At 49.2% G+C, this 19,224-nt stretch overlaps 9 protein-coding genes across 9 annotated transcripts; 3 read left to right on the top strand and 6 right to left on the bottom strand.

Moving 5' to 3' along the window:
• The first annotated feature begins 5 nt into the window (after positions 1–5).
• On the top strand, positions 6–4,090 carry FVEG_09752 (hypothetical protein). The gene is made up of 2 exons (XM_018898815.1): positions 6–3,465; positions 3,515–4,090. The coding sequence occupies exons 1-2, from the start codon at positions 353–355 to the stop codon at positions 3,693–3,695; spliced, it is 3,294 nt and encodes a 1,097-aa protein (XP_018756765.1). The 5' UTR covers positions 6–352; the 3' UTR covers positions 3,696–4,090.
• FVEG_09753 (hypothetical protein) lies at positions 3,925–5,231 on the bottom strand. The gene has a single exon (XM_018898816.1). The coding sequence runs from the start codon at positions 5,067–5,069 to the stop codon at positions 4,227–4,229; it is 843 nt and encodes a 280-aa protein (XP_018756766.1). The 5' UTR covers positions 5,070–5,231; the 3' UTR covers positions 3,925–4,226.
• Positions 5,232–5,572: 341 nt separating this feature from the next.
• On the top strand, positions 5,573–8,024 carry FVEG_09754 (hypothetical protein). The gene is made up of 3 exons (XM_018898817.1): positions 5,573–5,809; positions 5,858–6,679; positions 6,731–8,024. The coding sequence occupies exons 1-3, from the start codon at positions 5,681–5,683 to the stop codon at positions 7,865–7,867; spliced, it is 2,088 nt and encodes a 695-aa protein (XP_018756767.1). The 5' UTR covers positions 5,573–5,680; the 3' UTR covers positions 7,868–8,024.
• On the bottom strand, positions 7,644–9,528 carry FVEG_09755 (taurine dioxygenase). Its single transcript, XM_018898818.1, has 3 exons — positions 9,229–9,528; positions 8,445–9,177; positions 7,644–8,397 (listed from the first exon to the last, which is right to left on the bottom strand). Exons 1-3 carry the CDS (start codon positions 9,385–9,387, stop codon positions 8,150–8,152), a joined length of 1,140 nt encoding a protein of 379 aa, XP_018756768.1. The 5' UTR covers positions 9,388–9,528; the 3' UTR covers positions 7,644–8,149.
• Positions 9,529–10,759: 1,231 nt separating this feature from the next.
• On the top strand, positions 10,760–12,806 carry FVEG_09756 (hypothetical protein; the record flags this gene model as incomplete). The annotated part of the gene is made up of 7 exons (XM_018898819.1): positions 10,760–10,990; positions 11,078–11,170; positions 11,227–11,274; positions 11,320–11,513; positions 11,561–11,725; positions 11,776–11,961; positions 12,013–12,806. The coding sequence occupies 7 exons, from the start codon at positions 10,760–10,762 to the stop codon at positions 12,722–12,724; spliced, it is 1,629 nt and encodes a 542-aa protein (XP_018756769.1). The 3' UTR covers positions 12,725–12,806.
• Positions 12,807–14,272: 1,466 nt separating this feature from the next.
• FVEG_16655 (hypothetical protein) lies at positions 14,273–15,168 on the bottom strand (the record flags this gene model as incomplete). The annotated part of the gene is made up of 3 exons (XM_018905899.1): positions 14,273–14,680; positions 14,736–14,833; positions 14,931–15,168. The coding sequence occupies 3 exons, from the start codon at positions 15,166–15,168 to the stop codon at positions 14,273–14,275; spliced, it is 744 nt and encodes a 247-aa protein (XP_018756770.1).
• An 87-nt stretch (positions 15,169–15,255) lies between these two features.
• Positions 15,256–15,552, bottom strand: FVEG_16656 (hypothetical protein; the record flags this gene model as incomplete). The annotated part of the gene is made up of 1 exon (XM_018905900.1): positions 15,256–15,552. The coding sequence occupies one exon, from the start codon at positions 15,550–15,552 to the stop codon at positions 15,256–15,258; it is 297 nt and encodes a 98-aa protein (XP_018756771.1).
• Positions 15,553–15,866: 314 nt separating this feature from the next.
• On the bottom strand, positions 15,867–16,490 carry FVEG_16657 (hypothetical protein; the record flags this gene model as incomplete). Its single annotated transcript, XM_018905901.1, has 1 exon — positions 15,867–16,490. The coding sequence occupies one exon, from the start codon at positions 16,488–16,490 to the stop codon at positions 15,867–15,869; it is 624 nt and encodes a 207-aa protein (XP_018756772.1).
• A 1,131-nt stretch (positions 16,491–17,621) lies between these two features.
• Positions 17,622–18,450, bottom strand: FVEG_09758 (hypothetical protein; the record flags this gene model as incomplete). The annotated part of the gene is made up of 4 exons (XM_018898820.1): positions 17,622–17,698; positions 17,750–17,866; positions 17,917–18,168; positions 18,225–18,450. 4 exons carry the CDS (start codon positions 18,448–18,450, stop codon positions 17,622–17,624), a joined length of 672 nt encoding a protein of 223 aa, XP_018756773.1.
• Positions 18,451–19,224: the final 774 nt, after the last annotated feature.

Here is a 19,224-nt window from a genome sequence, read left to right as displayed (position 1 = left end):
GACGCTATAGACTTTCACCGCCCTCAGCTTGTCCAGGGGGATTTTTTTTCTGCCAGAAGCAACCCACTTCCCATCAACCAACTTTTTTTAATCGCCTAGGCCCGTGTACCACGAATTGGGACGATCGATCGATTCCTCGCTCGTGTTGTACTGGACGACAAGCTCACGCCTTTTTTTTCGACGAGCTTTTTCTGTTTCTGCCTGCGTACACGAAAAGGCAACATTTTCAATTTTCACATACCAAATTTCTTCGAAGGAACTAGAACGCGACTCGAATCAGCCACCCGATCTCGATCACTTTTTTTCCTGCAGCTAGCGATCGGAAGCCGATCGCGGTAAAACACCGCCCAGCATGGATGAGATGTTTGATGTGTTCGAGGGCAAGGTGGACGCCCCGAGCGCGAGCGAAGATGAGAACGTGCCGAATCACAAGGGTGACACTAAAAAGAGAAAGGCAAACGCAATAAACGGCGAGAACGGCGATGCTTTGGTGAAAACTCAGGACGTTGACATGGACGCCAAGACAGAGTCTTCAAAAGACGGAGAGGATTCTTCTGACGATGAAGAGTCTTCGGAGAGCGCCAGTCAACAGGAGTCCAAGCGGAGGAAGAAGGAGGACGATGTTGGTCCTGTCATGACAGATACTTTCCAGACGGCCGAGTCGAGAGAAGTTGCTGGCGCAGCTACTTTCACAGAGCAGGATTCATCGCTTGTTTTGTCGCACAACATTCAGCATCAGGTTGCCCTGCCCCCGGACCTAGACTACGAATACGTCCCCCTTTCCGAGCACAAGGCCCCCGAGCAACCTGCGCGAACATGGAACTTCAAGCTCGACCCTTTCCAGAGTCTTTCCGTGGCGTCTATCGAGAGAGACGAGAGTGTCCTGGTTTCCGCACACACTTCTGCCGGAAAGACTGTTGTGGCTGAGTATGCTGTCGCGCAGTGCTTGAAGCGCAACCAGAGGGTCATCTACACAAGTCCCATCAAGGCTCTAAGTAATCAAAAGTACCGAGATTTCGAGGCCATCTTTGGAGATGTTGGTCTCATGACTGGTGACGTTACCATCAACCCTACGGCAAGTTGTCTTGTCATGACGACTGAGATTTTGCGATCTATGTTGTATCGCGGTTCTGAGATTATGCGAGAAGTCGCCTGGGTTGTGTTTGATGAGATTCATTACATGAGAGACAAGATAAGAGGTGTTGTTTGGGAAGAGACCATTATCATGCTTCCCGACAAGGTCCGATACGTCTTCCTCTCTGCCACCATCCCCAACGCTTTCCAATTCGCCGAGTGGATTGCCAAGATCCATCATCAAGCTTGTCACGTTGTGTATACCGATTTCCGACCTACACCCCTACAGAACTACTTCTTTCCGTGTGGCGGCACTGGCGCTCGTCTCATCGTTGATGAGAAGAGCAACTTCAATGAGCAGAATTTCAACAAGGTCATGCAAGAGGTTGAGGAAAAGAAGGGTGCTGACCCTAACGATCCTAATGCTCGTCAGAAAGGAAGGGGCAAGAACAAGAAGACTGACAAGGGTGGCGCTGATAGCGGCTCGGATATCTCCAAGATTATTCGAATGACTATCAAGAGGAAGTTCAACCCCGTTATTGTTTTCAACTTTAGCAAGCGAGAGTGTGAGAACCTGGCCATGAACATTTCATCACTCAGCTTCAACGACGATTCTGAGAAGGCCATGGTCCGCAAGGTTTTCAACAGCGCTATTGAGAGTTTGTCAGAGGGAGACCGAGAGCTTCCTCAGATTATCAACTTGTTGCCTCTTCTGGAGCGAGGTATTGGTGTGCATCACTCTGGTCTGTTGCCTATTCTCAAGGAGACCATTGAGATTCTCTTCCAGGAGTCTTTGATCAAGGTTCTTTTCGCGACTGAGACCTTCTCCATCGGTCTCAACATGCCTGCCAAGACTGTTGTTTTTACCCAAGTTACCAAGTGGGATGGTGTCAAGAGACGCCCTCTCACTTCATCCGAGTACATTCAGATGGCTGGACGTGCTGGACGTCGTGGTCTTGATGCTCGTGGTATTGTCATCATGATGATTGACGACAAACTTGAGCCCGACACTGCCAAGGAGATTGTTACCGGCCACCAAGATCGACTCAACTCTGCTTTCTACCTCGGTTACAACATGATTCTCAACCTTCTTCGTATCGAGGCTATTTCACCCGAATTCATGCTGGAGCGATGTTTCCATCAATTCCAGAATGCCGCTAGTGTCCCCTCTCTGGAGAAGGAGTTGATGTCATTACAACAGGAGCGCGACAACACCAGCATCGCCGACGAGTCCACGGTCAAGGACTACTACCAGATTCGACAGCAGCTCAGCGCCTATACTAAGGACATGCGCACTGTTATCCAGCACCCCAACTACAGTCTTTCTTACCTGCAGCCGGGCCGCTTGGTGCAGATTTACAACCCCAAGGACGAGAACGAGACTATTGCTGGCACCGGAACCGATTTCGGCTGGGGTGTTATCGTCAACCAAACCCCTCGCCGCGCGCCCAAGATGGGCGAGCCAGAATATGCCCCTCAGGAATCCCATGTCATTGACGTGCTTCTTCCCATCTCCCGATCGAGCGCGGATTTCTACCCTACTCAGCCTGTCGAAGATACCCCTATGCCCGTTGGCCTCAAACCTTTCGGCGACGACGACGACGACGTCAAGTTTGCGGTTGTCCCTTGTCTCCTAACTTGCATCAAGGCTATCAGTCAAATTAGGCTTTTCCTACCCAAGGAAGGCCTCAAGAATGATTCAGAAAAGGAGACGCTCACAAAGTCTTTGATGGAGGTCAAGCGCCGTTTCCCCGATGGTCTGCCTGTTCTAGACCCCATCGAGAACATGGAAATCACCGATGAATCGTTCAAGAAGCTCCTTCGCAAGATCGAAGTCCTCGAGTCCCGACTTTTGGCCAACCCTCTTCACCTTTCGCCTCTTCTTCCTGCTCTCTGGGACCAGTACCACGCCAAGGTGAAGCTTACCGAGAAGGTCAAGGAGACCAAGAAGGCCATCGCCAAGGCGTACAGCATCGCCCAGATGGACGAACTCAAGTCTCGCAAGCGTGTACTGCGACGTCTCGGCTTTATTAATGATTCCGAAGTCGTCCAGCTAAAGGCTCGCGTCGCCTGTGAGATTTCCTCCACTGAAGGCCACGAGCTGCTTCTCTCCGAGTTGCTCTTTGACAGATTCTTTAACGAGCTAACTCCTGAGATGTGTGCTGCTGTCATGAGTTGCTTTATCTTTGATGAGAAGATTGAGACAACCCAGCTCAAGGAGGAGTTGTCGAAACCTTACCGTGAGATTCAGGCCAAGGCTCGCATCATTGCCAAGGTCAGCCAGGAATGCAAGCTTGAGGTCAACGAGGAGGAATACATCCAGAAGCTCAAGTGGCAGCTGATGGAGACGGTCTACGCATGGGCCCAAGGACGTCCTTTCATTGAGATTTGGTAAGTCATCCTTTTATTTCACTACAGCACAGTTACTAACACACTCTAGCAAAATGACAAAGGTCTACGAAGGTTCATTGATCCGTCTCTTCCGTCGTCTGGAGGAGCTGCTTCGCCAGATGGGCCAGGCCGCCAAGGTCATGGGCAACGACGATCTAACGAAGAAGTTTGAGGAAAGTTTATCCAAGATCCGCAGAGATATTGTGGCCGCGCAGAGCTTGTACCTATAAAACGGGGGAAATATCATGTAATGTGCATTTTTTCTATATGTTTCACCGGCTTGGGAGTCTGGCGTGTTGGTGTGAAAAAAAAAGAGTTGTAGTATATCTTGAGCTCGAGGGATTAGGAATAAACCTTGCGAACCTTGGTCAAAGTGATATCTAAATTAATAGAGATGGAGATACGAGGAATACAGCATGGAAGGTTACAGAAATTGCATTGCTTTCTTTACAGCATACTCAGGCTTCGGTTGAGTTTGCGGAACCTGCCAGAATTCATAACAATTATTCAGGGCCGATAAAGACTTAGGTTTGGAGAACGAGACACATGGATTTGATCGCTGCTGTGTATTCCGTCTGTTTCTCCTGCTTTTAAGAGCAGTATATAGAATACGTGTAAAGCCATAACGCCACCCATCCGCTGTAACCCATGCTTTGGCATGACAACGCCTAAAGTCAACGCCAGAAAACTCGATACCAATAAGCCAAACACAGTACCACCGTTGAAGCACTGAGCACCATCTGGAGCGTTTCAAGGCTCTACTAAGGCCGGTCACCAGACAGCTCCATGATGAAACCAATAAAAAGACTAAAGACAACGCCAAAGCCAACGAATATCTGCCATCTCTTACTCCAGATACCCTCCTGGCGCATCAGCCATGCTAGACTTCCCAGTGGGAAGAAGAATCCGACTGTCATGGCTTTGATTAGTATTTCGAGTACAGAAGCCATGCCGGAGTTTTCGTCCTCGAGTGGATTGGACCCGGAGGGGATTCCTTCGGCGTTGTTGTCGATCCATGCGTCTTCCATGTTGCGCAGGGTGTCAGGTGATGGCATAGCATCTGGTGTGAAGCGCGCTGTATGAATTGATGTAAACTGTGTCCTCAAAGTTGCGATTTCTGAAGGTGAAAAGCCAGACTGCAGCAATCGATCAAATCCCCGCGGTCGCGGCCTCGTCGAAGTCGTAGGTTTCGAACCATCACCAGTCGCTTCCTTCGGTGGCTTAAGCGCCTCCTCCTCTTCCTTCTTCAACTCCTCGCTCGACAACTCATCACCAATGGAGCAATTAACATAGACCCGTGCCACATTCGCACCCTCAACAGCCTTGCCCTTGCCTTTCGGATCATCATTTGTGCGTGGCGGCGCAGAATGTGGTTTGAGGACTGAGCTTAGCGCTGAAGCATCGGGGAGCAGATGACCTTGGTGGATGAGGCGTAGGCGACTTTTGGATGAGAGTCGTGTGCGGAGGAGGTGTTTGAGAGCGAGGACGGTTGTTGTTTGGGGGGAGGGGATGTCGAGTTCGAGATCTGGGAAGGATGTTGTGAAGCGGATTGTGAGATGGAGGGGAGGGGGGAGAGGATGGGATGATGAGGCTTGGGAGGTCATGATGAGGGCATTGTTTGGGAGTTGATGATGAGATTGTATGATGTTCTCAATGACGGAGTGAGTGGGAGTAAAGTTGTGAGATGTTACAATTGAATATGTGTAACATGTAGCAAATAAAGCTGAAGTTGAGTGAAGTGAAGCTGGGTGGTATTGGTGACGTGACCTCCACTTGCCGACCTTCTAGAAGGATTGTTACAGGGCTGAGCTCCTGAGGCAGAAGCCATATGCTGAAGCTTGGGTCTTTCTTGTCCTTAAAGCATCATATTCGGAGACCGTCAGAGGTTAAGACGTAATATTGCTAAAATAGTAGATTCATCCCTTTATCTCAATTCTCATTATAAACCCCCATTCGAGGTATTGGGACTTGCAGGAGCCAGGAGCTGTTGTTACACTTTAGGACAGGGGTACCTATGTAACTACGGCCCCGCTGCAAGGGTTCCTGAGCCTCTAAAAAAAGTATCCTGACCGCCCGGCAGAAACCACCCTAAACAATCGTCATCATCCTTGATTTGTTTTTTACGTCGATCAACAACACGCTCATTGGAACCTTTTTCACATCACCACATTTCCTATTTCCCTAAACTCCTCGATAGGGCGATGGTCTTGAAAGTATGCCACGCCTGCGAGGGACCAGATATCTAACCTGCTTTTATTGCGGGAAGAGGTCCAGTACAAAATATGACGGCATCACACGCCAGTTTCTATGCCTATCATGCGATGCGACAAACTACCTCGATGAAGTAAGAACGCCCTTTCGATACCATGACACATTTACTAATGAAGATTAGAATGGAGAGATTACGGATCCTCCAGTAGCCACCGAGCGTGAAGCTCCCGCTACCCAATACGCTGTTCCTCGACATTCACCCCCGTCATCCCCAAAAGATAGCATCTTTTGCGCAACATGTCTGAAGAATCAGCGACTGTTTACGTCATCTCTGGCGCAGTATCTTCCCGACGATACGAACCACCCCGATTACCCCGAGCTCGAGCGAAATTACTACAGATTCCGAAAGGGGCTGGAGGAACGATATCCCCAAGTTTGTGACGAATGTGCCGAGAGGGTTGATGGTCAGATTCGACGGGCGGGATATACTGCCAAGACGGACCATCTTCGACGGATGATGGAGAAAAGTAGAGGGAGAAAGATTTCGCCTGAGAAGAAGGGCGCTCTGGACTGGGTTGATAGCCTAGGCAAGGGGCTGTGGTGGGGAGGATTGGTGATGCAGATGCTGTGGCATCTCAGAGCAATCACTCTTGCACTGGAACATCAAGATGTGGGAATGTACGATCCGGATGATAGGAGCTGGTCGACGCTGGCTGTGAAGGGTCTGGGCTTGGCTGTGGCACTTCTTCCTCCAGCGGATACACTCATCAACAGCGCGGTTGCTGCGGGTATACTGTCGGCATGGTGGAATCCCCAGTTTGTACAAGTCAGCCGAGGATTCACAAGACATCTCCTAGGTTTCACGCAATGGTATGCATTTCAGGGGCTGATCGTCTTCTTCCGCATCCTATTCCGCCGTGTACTTGAGATGGACGGAGGACAGGCTCAATCGCGGAACGCTCAGCTTAGCGCGCACTTGGTTATGTCAGTTGTTATGGTCATGGTAAGTTGTCCGCGGAAGATACATTTTCAGAGCTCGTACTAATCTGTTTAGATATATTCCGCCGCAAAAAGATCTATCAAAGTCGACACTACACCCCTTTTTGGCACCTCAAACACAACCTTTTCGCCACCGAAGCAACCTAAGATTACTCGCCAGAAGAGAGAGGAACCAAAGACCTTCTCAGAACTGTTGAACGAAGCTTTAGACTCCCCTACGGCAACACCTCAGCCAGATCGGTTCAACCCGTCACCTATTAGGACATTTTCACCACAACCACTTCCCCCCGGGAATTCCTACAGAGCCCCAGGAAGCGCTCGTACCCAATTCAACGCTCTCAACATCACACCTCGAAATACACAAGACCATGGATATTCGGACGAAATGGATTGGACACCAACCGAATCTCAGACTCAATCTCAGTCGCCTTACCGAGCTTTCCAAAATACGCCCTCCTCTAATGGACCCCGAAAGTCGTTCGGAGAGGCGCCCGTGAGCGCCGAAACAAGCCCGTTTTGGTACAAGGTCCCTCCTGCGCCGACGAACCCATCCCAGCGTATACGAAACCCTCCTAACGCGCCGATTATCAGAACCAAACCGGCACAGCAGGAGAGTATTTTCTTCCGAGGCGCGGCTAAGAAAAGGGATGAGAACGAAGATGACGAACGTGAAGTCTCGTTTAAGCCGCCCAGTTTCTTTGCGCCTGAGCGCAGCAATGACGAGGCTAACGGTTTGGCTGACCTCTTGAGTCAGAGTTTTACTTTGGGAAAGGAACAAAGTCATCCTGATGAATATTCAGGAGACTCCACACACAGAAGGGGCTCAGACACTCGTGTGTCTCCTGGTACACCTCAGCTCGACAACCTTGGTGTTGAGTTTACCGCTCTAGCCGTGATGCTCGTTCTCTGGGGCCTCACTGTAGCAGTTTCCATGCCTTTCGGGCGAGAAGTCCAGCTCGCATTGTTATCGGCAATCGGAATCATTGCGTTGCGAGAAACAGGCGAAACGAGCCAACAGATAAGACTCCCTACCACAGCGACATACATTAGCTCAGCGCTGAATGTAGTCGAACTGGCAGCGGTCTGCTGGCTTGCACTAGAGGTTTTTCATGAGAACGAAGGTGCTGGCATGTACGGAGTTGGGCTATTGACGACAATGCTTGGGCATCAGGTTTGGAGTACTATGGATTGAGTTTTATGCATAGATAGAGAGGGCGGTTTATGTTGCTTGGGAATATCATGTGTGGCGTTGGATGAGAAACGAAGTATTTTATGAACATGGTGACTGGTTGGAATAAGATACCAGATGAGGCAGGTCGAGATATCAATGAAATTATTAAGACGCAATGTTGCTTGTGTGACATATCATAGTGAAGTTTGGTTGATATTCAGCATGACTTGTATTCTTGGTTCATCTTCTGGTATGTTTGTTCAACATGATCTTATGCTATTTCTCTGCTATCCGATATGGGACCTAACCCTCAAAAGGGGTCTCATAAGGCCTCTCAGCCTGTGGTGTGATGCGAGCAAGATGTCGTCGTTGACCAGAGTGCCAGTCAAGAATAGCAGTATGCTGAACTGATCTGTTATCCCAAACAACAACAGTCTTTTCCTGCCATCTCACACGAGCATGGAAGTCAGCGCCCCAAGCGATGTGCTCATACAAGAAGTTGAGAATGGCATCAGACTCTTCCTTCTTGAGACCGACGATGCTTCGCGTGACTGACGACTGTTAGCTTGTTTCTCCATGGCTTTGTATGGTAACTTACACTGAGGATTGACAAAGAGCGACTTCTCCCCGGTAACAGGGTGTGTTCGCACAATAGGATGCTCGTTAACGACCGGTTCACGTCTCTTGATACTCCCCTTCTTCACACTAGCATTAACCTGCTCAATCCCAGAATGCGTCGCCTTAAGTCCATGCAACAACTTCTGAAACGTCGGTGACAACCTATTATACGCCTCAACAGTATTCGCAAAGAGGGTATCACCGCCAGTGTCAGGGTTATCAAGGACATAAAGAAACGTCGTTCCCGGCGGCTGCTGCTCATACGTAATATCCGAATGCCACGCCACAGAGCTAACACGCGTCTTGAAGAACTCCTCGTACGACTTGTCACCCGCACTTCTATGCACGAGATGGATCTCCGGATGGCCCTCTGGTGAGCCAGACGTGGGGTGGATGTGATGACGGCCGAAGTAACCGCCGAACTTGAGGGCTTCGGAGATGGGCAGGTCCGCGAAGTCTTGGTTGCGGAAGGCGACGACTTTGCGCTCGGCGACGTAGCGGGCTAGTTCATCTTTTCCGGCGTCGGAGAGGGTGCTTAGTTGGATGCCGTCTATCTCAGTGCCGATTGTGGGTGTGAGGTGGGATATCTTTGTGGTGGGCTTGAGGAGGTTTGGGAATGTTGGATCTGCGTCTTTGCCGTGTTCGTAGTGTTCGAAGGGTACGAGGGGAGGGTAGACTTGGTCTTTGTTCCATGTTGGGAGATAGTTTGGATACTGAGATGTTGGTGTTAGTGTATGGTTTGTATGTGAGAGGATGTGGTATACCTTTGCGGCTGCGTGGCCATCGATGCCTTTCTCTTCGGCTTCACGACGGTATACGACGGGGGCAAATTCCTTGTATACGCCCTCGACATGGCCGGGGTAGAGCTTTACTTTCTGGGCATCGACTGCAGGGGCCTGAGTCTCAACAGCTGAGGGAGCCATCTTGAAGAGTATAGTCAAATATTGTACAAGTCTTTGATACGGGTTTAACGTCAAATGTGCAGTTCACCTGGAACTCTACGGCCTTTATATACCTTCACTCCTCATCTGACAAATCCCACTCCCGTATAGTTCAAAGCGCGGGGAAGTATGCATCCACAATAGAGAACTCGCAATGACGAACAGTGAGTGTCAACCATTGTCATCATCCAAAGGCATCGCGCAAGCATCGCCTCTATTGCGTTGATCAACGAGACGCGAATCAAATCACGCAATGACCGAGAGGGACGAAGAGTGTAACATTGAAATGTAGAGTATATTGGCGATGTGTGAGTATTTATCACGGCGTTATAGCTTGGTATTGCGCAATGTCGGATATCGTGGTTGAGGGCTCGAGGGTGGTGGTGAGTTGGCGCAATTCCTGGGGATGGGTCACGCAATATGGCTATCAATCGGGGTTATCGAGACAAAGTGTCGATGACTCGGATATCGGCCATAACTCTATAGAAGCCCAAGATTTCAATAGATTAAGTTTTGAAGGTATTGTAATTATATGTGGCTCAAAATTTGAGAGTTGCAGTTGTCTCAAATATCATTATCGTCGGGAAATGGCTATATAATAGTCTACCCCAGCAACTCAATTCCAACTATCCTCCAATTGCCTCGTAACACTTTCGACTACCGAATCATGCCAAGTCCGAAGATTTCTCCATAAAGAAGCCTAAGCATTTCCGTTTCACGGCGTCTCGGCCGGATCCCTCAGCGATTGGTCCCTATCGCGAGCACGTCATGCCTCTATTCTCATGAGATAGGACAAACCTCCGAACTCGACCATGGCTAGTTCCAAAGCACCCCATATCTCGTACCAATTGTAAGCTTAAATCTCTTGACTTATCGAGAGGTCTTTATTGGTTCTTTGGCTGTGGCTAATGGTCTAGATCGAACCCCCAGGTTTAACGGGAGCTGTTGTAGCTTAATCGATTATCCATGTTCGTTCAGAACCCCAGCGTCGTAGTTGACCTTGAAGGCGTCGATTAACCCTGAATCGGCTGGTCATGCCCAGAAAACACTCGTTCGCCGAGCCCTGAGGTGATTTTCGTAGTCCATCGCGACATTGATAACCCCCGTATCTTCTCAGAGGCATCCCAAGCAGCATGGGGGCAAAGACTGTAAAATTTTAGATCAATGTTTAAACGAATTAGTCTCGGTAGGGGAAACGCCAGGCTTTATAAGTCCAGCCCTGGACCACCAAGCATCACATCATGTTCGACATCTCCGCGGCTCTCCCTCTTATTCTCTTTCTCCGAGGACTTGCTTTCTTTTAGCTGTTGCTAGTTCTGACATCTGATACTAGGGTTCCTCACTAAGATTCAAAATGGCTGCTGGTGGAGACTCCAAAGGAGTCATCGGCAAGACTGACTCTGAGGACCGTCGATTTGACAGTGGTGATGAGACTGCCAATTCGTCACTTGAGCACCCTTTCTCGGATCCAGAGGTCGCGGATCGTTGGAGAAAAGTGTATGAGAATGCTCAATATGAGAATCGACATCGGTTTGACCCAAACTTTACTTGGACTGCCCAAGAGGAGAAGAAGCTTGTGAGAAAGGTAATTTTACCCTTCCGCAAGGACGTACACTACGCCATTATATGGCCTTCTGAAAGTCAGTTGACTAACATGTGCGCTTGTCTCTAGATTGACTTCCGCATCTGTCTCTGGGCGTGGGTCATGTTCCTCTCCCTAGACTTCCACCGCCGAAACATCAACCGTGCTATTTCCGACAACATGGTATGTTAATTCTCCGATGCATCTGGGGTAAAAACTTGACTAATAGTTTCTTCTAGTTGCCGGAAGTAGGCATGAACACTAACGATTTCAACTACGGACAAACTGTAGGTCAACCCCTGCTCAGCTCGGCACTTCGACTGACCATTTAGATCTTCCTTGTGTCGTTCCTCTCAGCTGAGCTTCCCAGTGGCTTGATTAGCAAAAAGCTTGGTGCTGATAGATGGATCCCTTTCCTCATCTGCAGTTGGTCACTTGTTGCGGGTTCTCAGGCTGCGCTGCATAGTAGGGGTGCTTATTTTGCTATCAAGGCTCTTCTGGGCCTTTTGATGGGTGGCTTCATTCCGTATGTCGTCTACACTACGAAATGAGAATATTTACTAACAGAGGCAGTGATATTGTTCTCTGGCTCACTTACTTCTACAAGTCCAATGAGCTACCCATCAGACTAGCTTTCTTCTGGACTGCACTAAGCACCAGCAACATTTTGGGATCACTTCTAGCAGCTGGTATTCTTCAAATGCGAGGCGTTTTAGGCTGGGGGGGATGGAGATGGCTGTAAGTACAAGACTTTTCAACTTTGAACCTCAAGCTCATATGGTTCTTAGATTCCTCCTTGAAGCTATTGGCACTTTCATCATCGGCCTCTTCTCTTGGGTTCTCATGCCTCCTGGTCCCTGTCAGACAAAGAGCTGGTTCCGGGGCAAGAATGGCTGGTTCAACGAACGTGAGGAGTACATCATGGTGAACCGACTTCTTCGTGATGACCCTAGCAAGGGTGATATGAACAACAGGTACGCTACCTCGAAGGCACCAACTATGCTCATTGGTTAACACCATAACAGAGAGGCTGTCAACCTTCCCAAGCTCTGGAAAGCCGTCAAGGACTGGGAGCAGTGGCCGCTCTACATCATTGGCCTTATGGTGTACATCCCTCCGGCTCCCTTCAACACATATCTCTCTTTCATTCTGCGCCAGATTGGCTTTTCCGTCTTCGAAGCCAATCTTCTCGCTATTCCATCACAATTCCTTTACGCAGTCAACTTACTCATCATCACCTGGCTTTCCGAGCGCGTGCAGGAACGAGGCATGCTATCATCCCTTTCCAACATCTGGATATTCCCATGGGTTCTCGCCCTCGTCGTTCTTCCTGGCGATATCTCCCCCTGGGTCCGATACGCTCTCATCACAGGTCTTCTGAGTTACCCGTACTGTCACGCTATCCTTGTTGGTTGGAACGCTAAGAACAGTAACAGTGTACGCACAAGGGCTATCAGCGCTGCCTTGTACAATATGTTCGTTCAGACTGGTAACATTGCTGCGTCTAATATCTTCCGCGAGGATGATCAGCCTCTGTACCGCCGAGGTAACAGGGTCATTCTTGGTATCACATCTGCTAATATCGTCTTGTTTTATATTGTCAAGGCGTTTTATATCTGGAGGAACAAGGTCCGTGATGCTAGATGGAATGCCCTAACAAAGGAGCAGCAGCAGGATTACATTTTGAATACCACGGATGAGGGTCAGCAGCGTTTGGACTTTAGATTTGCTCACTAAACAGTGCGTTGTTTTTGTGGTGTCTTGCAGTGGATTTCAAGAAGAGATATCTCTAATTGAAGCTCAATAAATTGATCACAACTACTGGAGTACATCTAATCCTCATATTCTATTCTCTGCTCTTCTAAACCTTAGTCTGCCTGGTCCTAAGCTTAGGGCAAATTATGCCTAAGCTTGGAAAACATGATGAATCTTAGGATACTATGATCATAAGGTATGCCTAAACTTAGGCTAACTTAGACCTCGAGCCATAGCCCACTCGTTGATCACTTTTGCTATGGTTGGTAATGTCGCCTGCTGCAGCAGGCATGGTAGGTTATGTATATTGCAGTGTTTCTTTACCGGGAGGTTTGCATGGAAGGGCCCTGCTGCCTGGTTAAAGCAGGCTTTCCGTGATATATTTGTAGTGTGCGACTCGAGTGTAACGTGGTCCGGGTTGATACAACGTCTCCAGTTACATAGGTGTGAAACTTCAACTTCACAAGTGAGTAGCTGTTAAAGATCATTTCGGCTATGGTTGACTAGGATGTAAGACGCCTTACGCTGCGCGCGAGGCGCAGCATTCTGAAAAATGGCAAAGTTGATCTCGTACATAGAGAACAAGGCCCATGTCTGTCTTTTTTCTCCGTGTAGAACCATTTGCATGAGTTGAGTGAGGTTTGTGGAAGGAAACACCTGGGAAAACCCAGAGAAACAATTCCCATTGTCAAGGATTGGTTTGATCCGTGTTAGGTATGGCTGTTGTGTAGAACTGAATTTATACAAGAGCTGGGCGTATGCCCGGTCCACCTTTCGGTGAAATTCATCGGGTGATCTGCTGTATGATTCTTGTAGTAATCGGCAAAGCTGATTTCTGGTTCGCATTGTTCCGAACCGGACGGGGGGATAGGTCGTGTTCAACAGGGGAACAGCAGGAGGGCCATTAGTAACCGGAGGGCTACTGGGAAGGGGGAAGCGTGTTGGAAAGAGGAAGTGTGCTGGGTAGAGGATCATCTTCGAGTTTAACTGCATCTAAATCGTCAGTGAAATGGGCTGGAGATTGCTGATACCAGTGGTCATACCTGGTTCATCGTCACTGTCGTCAAGAATGATCGGATTAAACCACATGCCTCTCGTCATCTTGTTCTCCATCTTGATGATGGATGATGATGGAGGTGAAAGGAAAGAAAACATTATAATATGACTGTGAAAGTCTGTTCTTTGGGGATCTACCTTACCTTAGTACTAAGCCTGTACTCAAGTCTCCTTCTACTCATCCTTCGGAAACCTGAGGGGCCTGTGCAATTGCATCATAATCCTCCCATCTGAGAGTGCGAGCCTCCTCTGCAGAAATAATCTGCGCCCATTCATTCCCATTCATTATATCAAGTAGCTTCCAAGGCTGACCCAAACCTATGGGTCAGCTTGTCAGGAACAACCTGCGCAGGTGCGAAAGACTCTGCAAGTGAAGTAGGCCACTGGTACCGAATAGCTAGTCCGGCAGTAGGCTGCTAGCCTAGGGCCCTCATAGAAGCTACTGTAATTTTGGCAAGTTGGCGGGTGTCGGCCTCATTTGGCAAAAAAGCCAATGTCAGCAATCGAACTGATATAGGAAGCCATGGCAGTAGAGTCCGGATTGGGGATACAAAGTGGCATGTCGATAGACATGACAAGAGACTTATCGACGCCCGCCATACGGGTAACGGCGGACAGGGAGAGCGATGGTGCAATCTTCTTTCGGAGGGAAAGAAGGAGGGCACAGAATGTCCGTGCAACCCTATCTTCCAAGAAGATCATGGTTTCATCTGCAACAACAAGTGAAAACATAGCCTTACGGCTATCTCCTGTGGTAATAGAGTCTTCAGCAATGAAGGGTGTGGCCGGCCATGTTGGTGGAATAACCTGTTGAAGATGCCACAAGACCAAAAGCGAAGAGGCCCCTTCAAGGGTCAAGGCGGGTAGATTGGTCCTATAGGCCTGCACCCTTCAGCATAACCCAGCTAAAAGCACAAGCATCCTCTGTAGAAATAACCTGCGCCCATTTATGCCTATTGGTCGTAGTAAGCGGCTTCCATGACTGACCTAAATGGATCAGCTTGTCTTCGATGACATGAACTGAGAGGAAGCCCTCTGGGAGTGTCAGGGCTCGCTTATTTAGAGGCAAGTCTAGCAGATGTTCTCCAGCCTTGTGATATTATAAACTTTGCCGTGTCTTGTGCAAGTATACGGGCGTCATCCATGTTATTGAAGATAGACATATTGCTGATAGAGGTCACGTAGGACGCCATAGCAGTTGAGTCAGGATAAGGGATGAAAAGCGGCAGGTCGATGGATATAATAAGAGATTTGCTAATGCCTGCCATGCGGGCAGCTTCCGAAAGGCGCATAGACTCTGACCCTCTTTTCCGAACGATGAAGAGAACATGCCCAATCATCTGGGCGGCACCAGGAGTCAAGAAAGCCATTGCCTCACCGGCACAGACAAGGGGATAAATGGCCCGGCGGCCATTGCCAAAGGCGATGAAGTCTTTGATAATATAAGGTGTTGCGTGCTATTGCCACGGAATGCCGGGAAGAGCGCTCGTCGGTGGTTTGGTCGGTGCATTGAGGACCCCCGAGAGGTCTTCGTCTGACTCATGATCGGCTGCCCGTCGCTTTCTGGAAGACGACCCGGTAAGGTCGATTGGAATAGGTTTATCGTTGAACTTCTTGGAAGTGCTAGAGGCACTTCCGCTGCGGCCAGCGTGTGCAGCTAGAAGAACGGAGTCGATTGAGCTAGGCGCCAGTTCCAGGGATTGCTCACCTATGCTCATGTCTAGACCTGTAGTCAGTCCTTTAGTCCTTCCCATCGCAGGCACAGGCCGTGGGGTAGTCGGAATGTCGTCTCGGGTTTGACCGGCGGGTTCCTCAAATTGTGCCAGATCTTCATCTGATTCCAGATCGACTACATGAGCAGCCCTTCGCTTGCGGGCAGTCAGGGAGGGACCTGGTCAGGTCGGTTGGGATCGGGGTGTCGTCAAATTTGGGTGTGCCTCTGGCACTTCCGCTGCCACCAGCGTGTGCAGCCCGAATAACAGAATCAATCAAGTTGGCTGCCGAGTCTAGATCTTCCTCAGCTACGATTATGTTGAGTTTGAATATATCCCATGGATGTGATGATAGATCAGGTCTTTTCGTGTTGGTCGGCGCTAATACCAGGGGTAATGAGAGTCTTAACCAAGTCGGCCGAGAGGAGGGCATTCTCAGCAGCGTCAATCGCATTCCAGGCATCTTGCCCAGGCTTTGCCTTGATATTTCCCTCATGGAAGGCAAAAGCATCATCGGATGCGGTAAATCGACCACCGTTATCACGGGACCGGCGTGGGGGCATTGTGCTTGTTTCCGGGGTTGTCACTTGACGCTGAGGTGCGTGGGGGAAAATAACCTTAGGATCAGTATCGGCTTGGTTTACCTGTAAAGATGGCCCGTCTAGCGGAGGGTTTGGGTAATAGACGCCGGTAAATGCGTTTGAAGATCCGCATGTAGGATTATACCTGTCTTGCCGGGCTTGGTTTTGGTAAGATAGATGGAGCTCTGGATTTCTCTTCACCCACGTGTCGTACCGGTGGACTGTATGACTATTAATGAGTAAGTCTTCTCGGCCGTATAGCTGGATTGCACGGAGGTACCCCTCATTTGAGAGGGTACCACCTGGTTTTGTCAGAGGCTCGGAAAATAGGCGTCGGTATTCAATATCCTTGCTCAGATGCTCGCTGTGGGAGCATGGAGAAAGATTGATAGTTGACATAAAGCTCGTGGTGTGCCGGGTACCTGTATAACGGACAGACACAGATCCTAATATAAAGAGATCGTTAAGCAATGGGAAGTGGTCATGCTGCGACGCAGTAGAAGAAATCGCGAACTGCGATAAGAGCTTGTGGCGGGCGGGCGGAAGATCGTAACAGGCGGAAAGAAATCGTTAGACCGTGACTGCAACGGATGGCAAGGAAGGAATTGTAGCGGGCGGAGGCGAAAACTGTGAGGCGGCGAGAGCACGATAATGATATCTCGACTTCAAGATTGTGTGGGAAACTGTACGGCGGCGAGAGCGCGATAGAAGGAATAGGTCAGTATGATCGCGCGGAAATAACTGTTTGCAAGAGCACGATAAAGAGAAGGTAGCGCGGTAAGATCTTGATAAAGACCGCGTTAGAGATTATGACCCAGAAAGGGTATAACAGAAAGAACGTAATGCTGAGATCGCATGGAAATGACAGTTACGAGAAGAGAAGGCAGCAATAAGGTTATGAGTAGAGAATGCAACCTCAATATGATGGATGCTCTTGAAGGAGCGTAGTGAGACTTTTGACGCGGTGGTTTTGAGGGTGAAGAGAGGAGGGAGGTTAGAAGAGGGCGAGAAGTTATTCCTACAGTTCATGTAACACTTCCTTCACCCTCCAGAAAATAAATGGGTCAAGTCTATGTGAATTGGTCGGTCGTTGTGGAAACAACGAGCTCACTCGCTGTGAATGAATGTCCCGAGATGGTGAATTGAGATAGCTGCAAGTGGCAGATGAGCTGCCACTGCACGACAGAGCAAGTACGAACCGCCAACCAGACCAAAATCGGGCAACAAACCTCACTAGATCTTTTTAATTTGCCATCAGACGTTTGTTTGCGCGGAGGCCTTATGCTGGAGTAAAGATCTAATAGTATTAAAGAGAGTCTAAGAATATATCTAACAGTAAACCCTGCACCACCTTGGATCCCAAGACACTCCATTACATCAAGTCCAAACTCATTCCAAACATAAAACATTAAACATTTCTCTCGTTGAGAATCGTAAGTCGTTCATAAGAACAGTTATGTGCGTTGTGCCATCCTGTACTGTCCCAGCTCCAACACCTCTTTCATCACCATATCAGTTTCAGTTTTGAGCTTAGAAGAGAGAGCCGATAAACTCCTTGGCACGCTTGTAAGCGCCATAAGAGCCGTACTTCTTGTAGTTGTAAGATCCTGAAATATTGTCAGTCAAGTGTCGTTGCAGTATGCAGGAAGTTGGCTCACCATAGTTGGTATATTTCTTAGGAGCCGGAGCAGGCTTCTTGGAGGAAGGCTCAGCCTCAGCCTCAGCTTCACGCTTGTAAGATCCGTAAGATGAGTACTTCTTATAGTCGTAGCTTCCTGTGGGAGAATGAGTATGAGAATCTCAGCGGTGAAGGGGGATGACGAACCGTAATTTGTGTACTTCTTAGGAGCCGGAGCAGGCTTGGGCTTAGGCTTGGGCTTTGCGCCGTAACTTCCATAGCTAGGATAAGACTTCAGGTCCTCACCTGCGCCCTTATAATCTCCATAAGTGGCATATCCAGGAGCGGCTTCAGCTTCAGGTGCAGCTTCGGGGGCAGCTTCGGGAGCAGCCTCACGCTTTTCAACCTCATCACGCTTATAAGAGCCATAAGACCCGTACTTCTTGTAGTCGTAGCTTCCTGTAGGAGTGTAAGTGTGTGAACGTGGACTGCAGCTTGCTCAAGGGACTTCTCACCATAATCGGTATACTTCTTAGGAGCCGGAGCAGGCTTAGGCTTTGGCTTTGGCTTTGCGCCATAGCTTCCGTAGCTAGGATAAGACTTGAGGTCTTCACCTGCGCCCTTATAATCGCCGTAGGTAGCATATCCTGGTGCTGCCTCAGCTTCGGGGGCAGCTTCAGCAACCGGGGCCGCCAAGGCACCCGCAGCGAGAGTGAGGAGTGTAACAGCGGTGAACTTCATTTTTGATGTCTGAAGAAGAACAGAAAAAGATGGTAGAGTGAAAGAACAGAGAAGAGGGTGGGTGGTGGGTAGTTAAGGCTGAAGAGATGGGTGAGAAGGGTGGTGAGGAAACACTTCAGCTCAGGATGGGAGCTCCTACTTTATGGACAAGGATGGACGCCTCTTGGAAGTACAGAAAAGTATCTCATGATCATCTTGATCAAAGCTTAGCTTGCAGAAGGACACTGGAAGCTCTCTACTCCGAAAGTCTACTTACCTCTCCAGATCCAGACTCGCTCCGCCAAGCGAAAGTCGACGATGGCGTCGGATCCTACGGCAAGAGACAACTCATCAGCCTGCCCAGACTAACACTGAGAAGTCTAAGCTAGAGAAGCAAAACCTCGTATCAGTCTCACAGCTTGCAAGTGGAGGGGATCACCATCCGGACGAGGCTCTCCATTGGACCACGCCAAGGCTGAGCACTCATGTTTTCCCTCTCACGGTAACGATCGCGCAGTTTCCGACGAGCTTTGCATCATTGAAGTCCTAGCAATCGTGATGCCTCGTTAGTTAGCTTGATGTACTGTACCAGCGGTGGCTGGCTGCAGAGACTACCCGGGAAAGCTACTTCTCGTGTAAGCCAAAAGTCAGCAGGATTTCCTTATCTGGAAGAAAACAGCCACGATCTGGGCAACTAGCACGATGATCAAGGTGTATTAGTGAGCGGAGCTAATGCACGTTGGATAAGAGTCTAGAGACGGACATTCTTTCCAAGACATACTGTAAATAGCACAA

The sequence above is a fragment of the Fusarium verticillioides genome, chromosome 1 (genome assembly GCF_000149555.1).
Source record: "Fusarium verticillioides 7600 chromosome 1, whole genome shotgun sequence".
Classification (NCBI taxonomy): domain Eukaryota; kingdom Fungi; phylum Ascomycota; class Sordariomycetes; order Hypocreales; family Nectriaceae; genus Fusarium; species Fusarium verticillioides.
This window is presented reverse-complemented; position numbering and strand designations above follow the sequence as displayed.